This window comes from Etheostoma cragini, chromosome 8 (genome assembly GCF_013103735.1).
Source record: "Etheostoma cragini isolate CJK2018 chromosome 8, CSU_Ecrag_1.0, whole genome shotgun sequence".
In the NCBI taxonomy this organism is placed as follows: domain Eukaryota; kingdom Metazoa; phylum Chordata; class Actinopteri; order Perciformes; family Percidae; genus Etheostoma; species Etheostoma cragini.
Window position 1 is genome coordinate 23940491 of NC_048414.1, and position 12684 is coordinate 23953174.

General features: G+C 38.6%; 1 protein-coding gene across 13 annotated transcripts in view; it reads right to left on the reverse strand.

The window, feature by feature from the left end:
• The window catches only part of mical2b (microtubule associated monooxygenase, calponin and LIM domain containing 2b), an 87174-nt gene that overhangs the window by 11577 nt on the left and 62913 nt on the right, over positions 1-12684 (reverse strand). For 11 of the 13 annotated variants that reach the window (XM_034878282.1, XM_034878283.1, XM_034878287.1 and 8 more), the window contains 5 exons: positions 10804-10990; positions 10459-10532; positions 8981-9062; positions 3467-3625; positions 966-1016 (listed from right to left, as the gene is read on the reverse strand). In XM_034878282.1, the coding sequence (XP_034734173.1) occupies positions 966-1016; positions 3467-3625; positions 8981-9062; positions 10459-10532; positions 10804-10990 (553 nt within the window). Of the gene's footprint in view, positions 1-965; positions 1017-3466; positions 3626-4967; positions 5236-8980; positions 9063-10458; positions 10533-10803; positions 10991-12684 lie in introns of those variants that run through there. The other 2 variants (XM_034878290.1, XM_034878294.1) reach the window with 2 other exon arrangements.

Genomic DNA, 12684 nt, shown 5'->3' on the forward strand with positions numbered 1-12684 from the left:
GTTCTGAAGGCAAAAGGGGGTCCAACCCGTTACTAGCATGGGGTACCTAATAAAGTGGCCGGTGAGTGTATATTCATAGTACATATTCACCTGTAAACTCTGTTATAGTAACAACCATCAGTATATTATGTTTATTGTACATATCTGTAAAATTCCATTTACAGTAATATCCAGCTATATATTACATTCAGTACATATCCAGCTTTAAATCTTGCTCACAATACTTGTGTATATATTATATTCATATGACAAATCTATCTGTAAAATTCTGTTTATAATAGTATTCATTTCTATATTTATTCAGTACATATCCATGTTCTGCACTTATGAAACCATTGTATATCCTGCACTTACTGCTTTTGCACTTCTGGTTAGACCTAAATTGCATTTCGTTGCCTTGTACCTGTACCGTTGTAATGACAATAAAGTTGAATCTAATCTATCTAATCTAGTCGTCATGGGCGTTGCTTAACTCCGCACAGAGCTGCTGCAAAATAGTTGTGCAAGAGAAAACTGGGATTGGACAGATAGTCTAGCTAGCTGTCTCAATTTCTTTGCAGAGATCTGAGGAGCAGCAACAATAGTCCTAATAAATCCACCAAATTTAAAATTCCAACACAAAGAAAGCAGAAAATAAAATAAAATACATGCATCTGGCGGAATTTTTGTGCTTTTCCTACTATGACAAGTCAAAATGTCTGCTGTAAAAAAAAAAAAAGCCTGTTACAGAGTTGATGCCTTTTCCTGGACAAAACAAGCGTAGTACAACAAGTCTTGTACATTCTACATTCAGTGTTAGCATCTGTCAGACACTCACTGTGCAGTGGCGTTTCTTGTCCCTTAGGAAACCTCCCCAATGACAGTTTTTTTTATATTTAACACTGCATGTTTGTATTTATGTGTATACACCACAGAAAACACACATACAAATGTGTTAAGTATTACAGTGAAATTCATGTACTCACTGGCTTTGATCTTCCGTTTCCATTGATTACTAGGTTTGGTGTTACAGTAATCTACAGAGATGGGCGATAGAGGCCAAAACAAAATGAGACCAAATGAAAGCGACCTGCTGCATGTTAACTGGTAAAAGTGTTGACTCTGGTTCTCCACACTTACAGCATGTCACTTATTCAGTGATTACAGATGATTAGCATCATCTCAAAATAAGGATTATCATCTCTCAAAAATAGAAGATGACAAAACAAGTCTGTGAAACAGTTGCAAAGGTCAATAGTACATGAGGGCAAAATATATGAAGCAAAGTACACCCATATGGCCATACAAGGCTGTGTGTATAGACACTGTTCAGATATCTGTTTTGAGCTAAATGCTAACATGCTCAAAATAAAAATGTTAATGCTGTTTAGCAAATATAATGTTAATTTAGCATGTTAGCAGCATTTGCTAATTAGCAAACACAAGTTCAAACTGATCTGTGGATAGTCTCGCATTGCCAGACCTTCCTCCACAGCACTGCAAATGAGGGTCTGGCTAGTCCAAACAGCATTCTGGGATGGAAGAAATACGTGCTCTTGTTGGCATTTCGTTAAACCAATCACAAATGTCATGAGTGGCACTAAGTGCCCAACAGAGCCACGGTGCTTCTGCAAAATAACCTCAAGAAGTAACTTGTTTTAGTGGAACATGCACGTTCAAAGGTTGTTTTAGTCGAGCAACAATAAATTCAGGTTTGATAGTCTAGCTAGCTGTCTGGATTTAACCTGCTGAGATCTGAAGAGTAGTTAACCATAGTCCTCAGAAATCCATTGTAGTTTAAAATTCCAACACAACGAAAGCAGAAGGTAACAGATATCCGGGCAAAGACAGCGTGATCCGGCGGAATTTCCAGAAGCACCGGAGCAATCCAGGAAGCGGAACGTCATGGATATACCCTAATCTCAAGATGGCTCTAGATGAAAAGTTAAGAGGATCAAAAAAGTTGTTACAATTCATTCTGAGGGATACAGGAATGTCTGAATGACTGACTCCTCATGAATGACTGACTCCCAACCAGCATCCCCAAAGCCCCGGCTTTAGCCCTTGACTAATGCTGGTGGCTTACTATCACTGAGTATATTGTATCTAAAACTGCACAAAGTACCAGAGATTACAGTGTCTGGATGAACACATGGAGGATTTTTGATGTTTACTGTCTCACAAGCTGAAAAACGAATCTATCTATAAAACCAAGGCCTATCTATTAAAAAAGAAAGAAAAGTATATTTAAAAAAACTATATCCAGCCAAGAAACTCTGCAACAACTAAACACATGGCAATGCAGCAGCTTTAAAAGCTACAACTGTTGAGTTGTTCCTTTACGTACAGATGTGTGTGGACAGACTGTTGAGCCCAGAAAAACTGCTACCGAGATAAAATTACAAACATTCAGCTAAGCGTGGGAGAAAAGCATCAGTCATCCACATCCTGTTCTCACAGACATTACAGTGGGAATGGCTCCAACCAAAACACACAAAGTACCAAGTATAGGGTCACTGTTAAAGTTCAGCCAGTTTAAAGGGATGATAGAATGCAAAACCAATTTTACCTTGTCATAGTTGAATTATGTCAGTTTGGTGGGTAAATAGAACATACATACAACCTCAAAATCCCATTGACACCTCTTCCTCTGCAAATCTCACATTTTGAAACTGCCTCAGAAAACAGGCAGATCTCAGCAAAGCTCATTGACGTCAACTATCTGGCTCCTCCATATTTAGCTCTGGTCTTTGCCACGCCCCAAAATTTACATAGGCTACGCCACAGCCCGCGGCACTCTATAGTCCCGCAAAGTCACCGTTTCCAAGTATCCGGACTACCAAACCCAGCGGGCTGCTGCTGTCTCGTCAGAATGTGTTCCCGAAGTCTACACCTTCTTACCAAATTTGCAAATTAACCATACATTTTTGTAAAACGGCACATATTTGTCCTTTACATACCCGGTAGTTGATTTCTCATATAAAAAAATTCTCAGAAGGGAAATTAGTAGTGAAATATCAGACAAAAAATGTATAACATTGCAATGTCTGAAATATGAGACCCACTGGCTTTACACAGTCTCCACTGTGTGTGTATGTGCTTCGCTCAACCAATCAGTGCCCAGCTCATCTATATATTTATGAGCAGACCATATAAGACAGAAAACGTCTCGTTTCAATCCAGGGCCAAATAACAGAGTACCATTATAAGAGCAAAAGGACGAAGGAGACCTTAAGGTGTGAAATACTCTGTATAACTATTCTATCACCCCTTAAAGATTCTCATTCTGGGAATATCATATTTTCAAGTTATAAACATCAGTGAGACACTCATTTGTGCAGCACAGTATCTGACTTTCTTTAGTTCACTAAACACCAAACAGTATGTACCCGGAGCTTAAAAATCAGATCACTTACAGAACTGAAGGAGCCACACTTGAATAAACTTGTATGATTTCATGTGACAAATAAAATGGATTGATTCTGACCTTTACTACTGTCCTGGCTTTGGCCCTTGGCCCCTGCATTATCTTTTGCTGGGGTTCTGACTACACAGGAAGCATCCAGAGCTTCAATAGCCATCTCTGTGTCTTCAGGAACTCCTTTCTGACCTTCATTAAACTCTGAATGCAAGCTGGACGCCCCGCCTGCAAAAAACAAAAAACAACAGTTAGGCTTTAATTTTTAACTAGACTTGCCTTAATGCTAATCTAAGTTACAGTGAGCATTTACTAGCATGTAGATTCGTCATTTCATGCATATTATTTCACTGGGAGTCTACTTCAGAACATCAGGTTAGCGGTTTTTGTACTTCTTGTGTACTTTATTTAACAATCAGTGTAGCATGCCAGGTACCATACAAATAAATTAACGTTAGGCAGTAAACATATCGTAAAATACTCTTTTCATATAGTAAAAGCACTTAGTAAAAATAATGTTATAGTTTGTATGTAATATAGTTTCTGATCTGAAAGTTACACATGCCATATCAAATCACACTCCACAGTAAAATATTAATTTCTATCTGCAACACAAGCACTGACCAAACACATGTTCATAACAGTACTCACAGAGTAATGAAGTCAACACTGTACAGAATCTTTCCTAAGGTGATCCCACTTGGTCACAGCAAAACAAATTGAAATACCTTGATATAACCTTTGCATGCAGTCTGGCATCAGCCTTTTATCAATGTGAGCTTTAATCAATGTCTTTTTACACGTGTATGTATTTATGTTCTTACTTTGGCTTGACTAAATGTTAGAATGTCAGACAGCCACAGGAGAATAACAATTTACCAAAAGATACAGAGATACCAAAACCCGAGTAAAGGATAGCGCAGAACCCATGCAGAAGCTGACAGGATAAAACTGCCAAGTGATTCACTTCAATTCTGTTCAGGTTGACTGTAATGTAGTTTAATAAGGTTCAATTTAACTTTTCTCAACATTATTTGAATATGGCTAAGCTTTTGCATATATGTAGCGGAATGTTTCTTTTGTCTATTGTTACATTAAAATGAATAACGATAAAAATAAAAGCTGCAAGCAGCATTGAGTGTGCCCTGGCACTTTATTGCTTGGGCCCCAATAATACTAAACTTAGCGAATTCAATAGGGCCTTTGTCCCCAACGTTGTTGGGACCTAATAAATAAACCAATATCAATTTGGACTATGCTCAACGACACTGTTGGTGGTTAGGCCTTGATAACAAACTCTGTGCCTTCTTTGCTACATACCTGATTGTTTAGTTTCTGCTAATTTTTTACAAAGCTCATGATATTTGCTGAGTTAATAAAAGCTGTGATTGTGACCATGACTTATGTGGGTGATGTTATGCCAACAGCAAAGGGGGAAAAAGAATTTGCTTTTTGATGAAGTTGTTAATATTGTGGTTAAAAGATGTGGAAATATACAGAAAACTGACTTATTGTGTCTAAGCTTCGGTTTCTTGTAATCATTCAACTAATTGACAAACCACGAAGCAAATTTTTTATGAAATCAATTTGGATTTATTTTTTTCCAGTTTATAAATAATCATAAATTAAGCAATTTTACAGTAATTATCAATACAATGTAGAAGAAGAAAAAAACAACGTTTGAAGGCTGCTCCGAAACATAGTAGAAACAAAACTACTAAATATACAGAATACAGCCAACAAAAAAAGCTGCTATGGGACTGCTGATCTCCTGAGCAAAGTCTAGGAGGTACAGGAGAAAGATCTGGAAAGGGGCTCGGAGGGGGGGAGGCCTCCTTCTGAAACAGAGGGAACCACAGACAGACCACATACAGGTGTACACATTTGTTACTTTCAAATGGCCTGAGAAGAAGGGAGGCTGCTACTGATGATGCATCACAGAGAGTAAAATAAATCCAGGGGCACTGAGATGCATTAGGGAGGAACACAACACAAGTGTTAGTCAGGTTAGGTTTGATGATATGACACCAAACTAACAGAACGACTAAGTGACAAACCAACCATAAGGTGCTATATGTGCATCAATTAACCATAAACACAAGCTTCAAACAACCTCTCCACTAAAGGTTTTGCTGTGTGCGACCAGGTCTGACTTAGAAATCTGCTTATGATCTTTTATGACACTGAGGGCGCTTAGCTTTCATGGCAAGTTAAAAGATTCAAACTTTGTCACAATAAAGGCTTTAAAGTATAAGCCTAGCAATATTATATACTTTCATTGTTGTCAGCAAATTCCTTGAAAAGACCCCAAAAAACGCTGTCTTTAAGATGTTTACCAAGTTCACCATCTTAGTCACAACCTTTAAAGGGCATATGGTCTTATTTTTGAGATTTTTTTTTTCTAAGTTAATCAACTTATAATACATATTTTAGAATTCTATTTAATATATTACGATGTTACACATAACACCTTTTTAGACTACTGCAAGCCATACTCTGGAATCGTGCTGGTTTATGATTGGTTCATTTGGGTTAGGTGAAAGGCTACATGGGCAGCCAGTGCAAAAGCAACATAAAAAATATGACCAAAGCCAGCCAATCATCACCTTCCCCACTGATAGAAATCAGTCATAGGGTGCAGCATTGGAAACTTGAAACACACTGAACAAAATGAAGTGAAAAAAAACACAGAAAATGTATTTAAAAGGAAAAGGTTCGTGAGATATGGGAAGAGAAAAAAATGAAAATGAAAGATGGAAAGAAAACACAGTGCTTAGAATTACAAGGAAACATACTGTTGGAAAAAAGTTATCACAAAAACACTGTGATACATTACATTCAAATAGGAATGCCCAAAACAGGTCAGTGCTTCAAAAGTTTGATTTAAGAATTGACCCCTAATTCTGCACATTTAAAGCAAATAATAAATTCACTTTAGACATAGTTTACATAGAATATGCATCTAAAAAAACACAAAATAAAAATAAAGCCAAATCTTTTCCCTCAGTCAGGAATATATGGTCTTTTGTGGCTTTTTTAAAGCAATTATGTTCACTCCTGAGGAAAGGAAGAAGAAAAAAACTGCCTTGAAGGATTATAGATAAGGCTCATTCTTTTTGGCTCGTACTGATTTTCAAAGAGACAGATCTAAACTGACTTTCAAATTGATTTTACAACCCAATGGATCCAAAGCTGACTTTAAAAAAATGTTTTTTTACGAAAATATGGGGAAACTGAATAAGTATTTCAGTTAAACAAAGATACAAAGAAAGACATCTAAAACAAATTGTTTCTGAGTTTGTGATTAATTTCAAAGTGGGAAGAATTGGTTGAATGATTGAATGGTTGAACATATACTTTGGTAATCCAGTATTCTATCATATGATTTAAACCCAGATTTTTTTATTAGTGATGTCATTTTAGCAGTTGGATATATTAAAAATAAATTTCCTTTCCTATAAAATGAAAACCATAAACAATGAGCCCTAAATATATAAAGTTAAATCAGTCAATTATATTTAACAAAATACATAGCAAAAAGAAATACTACCGACCACAAATGAAAAAATAATTTGAATGATGTGTTTCAGGAAATCATATTACAAATTATAATAATGTTTTGGCATTCCCATTGCACATCTCTGTAGTTATAGACTTAAGTTGTTTGCAGGCAATATGCAGAGTGAAAGTAACGTCGAAAACCATTAACATAATTCTGGTTTAATGAAAAAACAAAAAACAACTCACTGTCCAGATGGTTCCAGGTCCCATGACATGAAAACTTCACTTTATGAGTTTTTTTTATCATTATTTTGAGTTCCCCCAGCCTGCCTATGGTCCCCCAGTGGCTAGAAATGGTGATAGGTGTAAACCGAGCCCCGGGTATCCTGCTGTGCCTTTGAGAAAATGAAAGTTCAGATGGGCCAATCTGGAATCTTGCCCCTTATGAGGTCATAAGGATTAAGGGTACCTCCCCTTTCTCTTCTTTGCACGCCCAGAGAATTTGGCCCACCCATGAGAGATATACACCATTGCTTTCAAATGAGACCCCCCCCCCCTTCTCTTTTCCTCAATAGCTACAGACACAGAAATGTTGCGTCTTAAGGAAAGCTCATTGTGGGACTGGCTGTAGTGGCTGTAATTCTTCACTATTCAATTCAATTTTATTTATAGTATCAATTCATAACAAGAGTTATCTCAAGACACTATACAGATAGACCACACTCCAGAATTTACAAGGACCCAACAGTTCTAGTAGTCTCCTCCAGAGCAAGCAACAGTGCAACAGTGGCGAGGAAAGTATACGTCATAAATAGCACCTTTGGGAGATGCTTACAGTCTATGAAGCCTGGAACAAGCCCATGTGAGTCAGAGATGCATTCAGCAGGGCAAAACACCACGAGACCCTGACTTTATTCCCCTTCACTAAGACTGAATTTCGGTTAAGAGACTTCAGATACAGTATTAGGGGACCACTAAGGCCTATTTAAAAGCATCCAAAAGCAGCATGTCATGGGACCTTTAAGGTTAGAGTCAGGGGGGCCAGGGCATGTTCCAGGTTACACTCGGAATAAACTGGCCTTGGTGCATTATCAAAACAGATTATATTAGATACATCAAAGAGTGGTTGAAGTGCAGAATAGGAAGGGTTTAACATTTAGTGACAAATCCAGACAAGATCACGGATTTGAATGATTGGAACAGATTTCAAGAGGTTAAAAATAAATATCTGTTTTATCATCTAATGACAGCTGTGTGAAGTATATGTCATAAATAGCACCTTTGGGAGATGCTTACAGTCTATGAAGCCTGGAACAAGCCCATGTGAGTCAGAGATGCATTCAGCAGGGCAAAACACCAGGAGACCCTGACAGTGACAACACATACTAGGAATCTGAGTTCATTAACAACAGAGTCAGCACAAAGGGCGGCAGCCCTATATACATGCATCACCCCTGAAGTCAGCTCAGCACAACACAATAGAGTCAGATTACTAATATGACATTTTTCTTAAGATGGCTTTTTGTTGTGCTGTCCACTGTAACTGCAGGCAAAATCCACAACAGACACTGAATACAAGCAGCAGAAACTAATCAAGTGAAGCACTTTCATAGTTTTAAACCACTTTACACAAAACTAAAATTACCATGAAAACTTGGAATGTAGGAAATACATATATGATTTGGTTTAAAGTTATTACTGATTAATAATTATTATAATTCATATTATTATACTAATTACCATTTTGGGCAGTACAAGAGATAAAATTCAAATCAACTGGCCCAGACAAGCCCCTTTATTCCCCTCTCTATCTGAACTGGCGGTCGATGAGCTGCTGCTGGGCCAGCTGAGGCTCGTGGTAGATCTGTCCCAGCACCTCATGCATCATGCAGAGCAGAGGACAACCCAGGCTCAGCAGCTCATAAAGGAACTCATAGTTCTGTGAGTAGCTTCTGACGTGGGACCCCACAGCTGTGAAAGACTCACACACACTTCCCAACAGCTGTTGAGGCAACACACACACAGCCTGGCTAGCACGCTTCGGCCAGCTCAGGCCTCGCCTAAGCAAGGAAACCAGGGTACCTGGGGGTTGAATCTGGACACTGCCCATCGCTGAGTAGCTCCCACGGTCTAATGACAAGGGTATGCCACGGCTTTGGTTTTCCTACACAAATCAAGACACAAAGGAGAAAAATTATGAAAATACAACATAGCCTTCTTTTACACAAAGGACACAAAGGACATTTTGTGCAACTACTTCCAGTTTTGGAGCAACATCAAATTGATGTGTGCGGCTTCTGGTGTCGATATATTAGTTTTTTCTTTCTGGTGTCAACATGTTCAAAACACAAAGGCATCTATGTGGCTCTTTCAAAATCAATAGGCACAAACATCCCCACGGGGTGTGTACTTATACTGCTTTTATTTGGAGTTTGGAAAATGAGATCCCAACTTGTACAATTCACAGAGTGGGCCATTCTGATTATTGATTGCTAATAAGTTCTAAAGCAATGTCACAAGATGTGTGGGAAAATTGTAGATCTGATAACGTGTTGATGTGCTTAGACTTATTTTCAGCCCTAGCAAGCTTTAGAACTTTCCATTCAAGCAGCCATCAAGATATACTTTAGGAAGTCCTTCATTCAGTCGCAACAATTACAAATCAGGCATTTCAGGTCAAGTTTCTGGAGGCAGGTCAATGTAGGCAGGTTGGTGTTTGTATATAGCCTACAGATCTCCGGGGCATTGGCTACCAGCTGCAGTTGTTTAGCCGCCAATAGGTGACTGCCAGCCGGGTACAGACAGTGTTGGGAAGGAAACTTTCAAAACATTTTCCGTTACAGAATACATGCCCAAAAATGTAATTTGTAACATATTCAGTCAGAATTTGCCCTTGGTCGGTTCGGTTTGGTTCAACCAAAGCGAACCAAAGGCAAGTTCACAAACTGCCTAACTGAATCGGACCAAAGCAAATGAACTACAGGTGTGAAAACGCCCTCAGTGGCTCCACATGGCTACTCATAAGCACTTCGCATTTTGACTGGTAACTGTAAACCGTGAAAAGCTGAATTTTTTTTCTTTGAATTCCATGGATCAAAAACTATAGGCCATGCCCATTTTCAAATGACTAGGCACACAGGTGCCCTGAAATATACAGTATATGCAAGTTACTAATAGCACAACCATGTGACCATGTTCTACAGCATTTATTCATCCAATTTATGAACTTTGGGGCATCGAAGAAAACATTTTTTTTGGATACTGTGTCAAGCATAATAGCCTCTACCTGTATAGGTCACTCCCATAAACATCTCAACAAATATCACACATTTTTCAATTCAGCTCCTCCCGCAAGGTGAGCAATTGCTTAGTGACAAATCTGCACTTGAGTAGCAGCATGCCAGCTACTGGTGTAGCAGATAAAGGACAGCAAGCAAGTAAAGGAGTAACGGCACATTCTTTGGATGCAAAATGGTTAGTGGGTTGCAAACGCACTTTCACAAATCTTTTTATGAAATTATACTTTGTTTCTTGAACATAACCATTGCAGTGTTCCTTACCATTCTCCTTCTGAACCTCCCCATGTAAGTGCTGGACTGGCGCTGGGCATAATGCATCTTGCAGTAGAACTTTCCTAAAACAGAAGCAAACAAAAATGCCAAATCCACATAGATCCAGTACCATACAAATCACCTTAAAATCACACATTGACACAAAATGAGAAAAATTAAGTAAACCTCTGGAAAAATAAAAAATGAAGGACTAAAACAAGGCCAAGAAGGACAATAAGTCAGGTGTCTAGGGTTTCATTGGAGTAAGTGAGTAAACTTTATTAAGAGAACAAAAATACCCAACCTATTTTTATTTTTACTTTCACTCCCAGGTGGGGTGAAAACATCCATTACCTTCCTGTGAGTCGAAGATGTGCCCTCCCAGACGAAGTGTGCTGTTACAGATGTCACAACGGAAACACTCGCGGTGGAAGAAATAGCCCTCAGCGCTCAGTCTCTCCATCACGTACACCCGCTTGGTGCAGAAGTGACAAATGTCACTGCCGCCAAGACCAGGAGGGAGGTCCTTACGTACCACACACTGAGAGAAAGAAGACCCAGAGAAGGTAAGAGAGATGTTACATGCTGCCATTAAAGGTGCTCTAAGCAATGTCACACATGTTTTAGGCTAAAACATGTGTTGTCACATGCAGCAAACATCTCCTCACTATCCGCGAGCTGCCTGTACCCAGGACACACTGTAAAAAAACGCGGTCTCTGTAAACAGCCCAGGGTCTACAACTGGCAACAAAAACAAAATACGCCGACCTGCACCACAAAGGATACACAGTGTTCCAGCTTTCCACCCAATACCTGACAAGAAGGATTTGGGGGTGGAGGTTGGGGGGTTAGTGTGCAAAGCACAGAAGGGAGGGGGAGGGGACAGTATGGGGAGGAGGGAGGGGCAAGCTAGTCTCGTTTTGTTTGAAAATCCATCTAACGTCAACAAGAAATAACGCCACCCAACAATGCTTTTTTTTGGCCGGAAAGTCCGATAAGAGAAACCATGAAGAATTCAAGTAAGGTAATTCCTGTCCAACACAAAGAGTGATATGAGCCTCATTAGCATTGCATTATTATCACTGCATGTAATGACCTATAACTCCCACCAGTGAAAGGGATTAATAGATAAAATTTCTGACCGACAGCTAACTTGCAGTAAGCGCATCAAATGGAACCTAATACATCTGTACTCATAATAGTCCACAGACCTCACTACCAAAACTGTTTAATGTACCAGGATGTTAAAATAATGAATGATCTTTTCCAGTCTAGGGCTTGCTCGAGACCCAGCTCAGTATTAAGTCTTAAATAGTCTTCAAGCAATAGTTCAATATTATGGGAAATGGTATTATTTTGTTCAACGAGTTAGATAAAAAGATCAATACACTTATAGACGCAAGTGGTATCAATCTTCTCATCTAACTCTTGGCAAGAAAGCCGATCTCCAAAAGTCTGAATGTGGAATTAACAATTTTCCACATTTAAAGTCAACTCTCAAGTGAAATGTAGAAAATTACTTCATGCCAAGTTAGGAAATCTAGTAACTATTTGAAATGTGAAATAAAACTCAACATCTCAAACATGGAGCCCTCTGTGGCCAGGGAATTAGAGCCTGAAAAAGGCAGAGTATCTGTTGTCAAAGCTGGGAGCAGCATTTTTCTTTTTGATCTTCTTCCTTTGCTCATCTTTACATGCAATTTTCCAAAACTACATGTTACCTACATGTTACATAAATAGGGTTAGAAATCAACCAAATAGAAGAATATAAAGTGTTGTTATTTGCTGAGGATTTATTAAATTTATGTTTCCGACCCTTCTAGATCAGTCTTCGCAATAACTTCCATTTTAAATAAATTTGGACAAATATCAAGGTATATAATGTATTGTTAGAATAGTATGTTGTTCAATAAGAAGGTTCCAGACGGACAACTTTTTGAAAGCCTGCCCTTAAAAAGTTTTGACCCAGTTGAAACGATTATGATTTTTTTGTATTTTAAGACACATCTATAATTTTATAATGTCAGATTTTTATGTTAAACATGGCCACAACTTTAAATAAGGAGGTAAAAGTATTTCAGAGAAATCCGTGTGAGCTAACACGTTCAGATCTTCAACTGTTCTGAATGCTCTGGTTTCAAAATCTTTTTCTACTCTTGCCTAATGGCGTTTTTCCACTGCTGGTAACAGCTTGCCTCGGCTCGCCTCGGCCCGCCTCGGCTCGCCTCGGCCCAT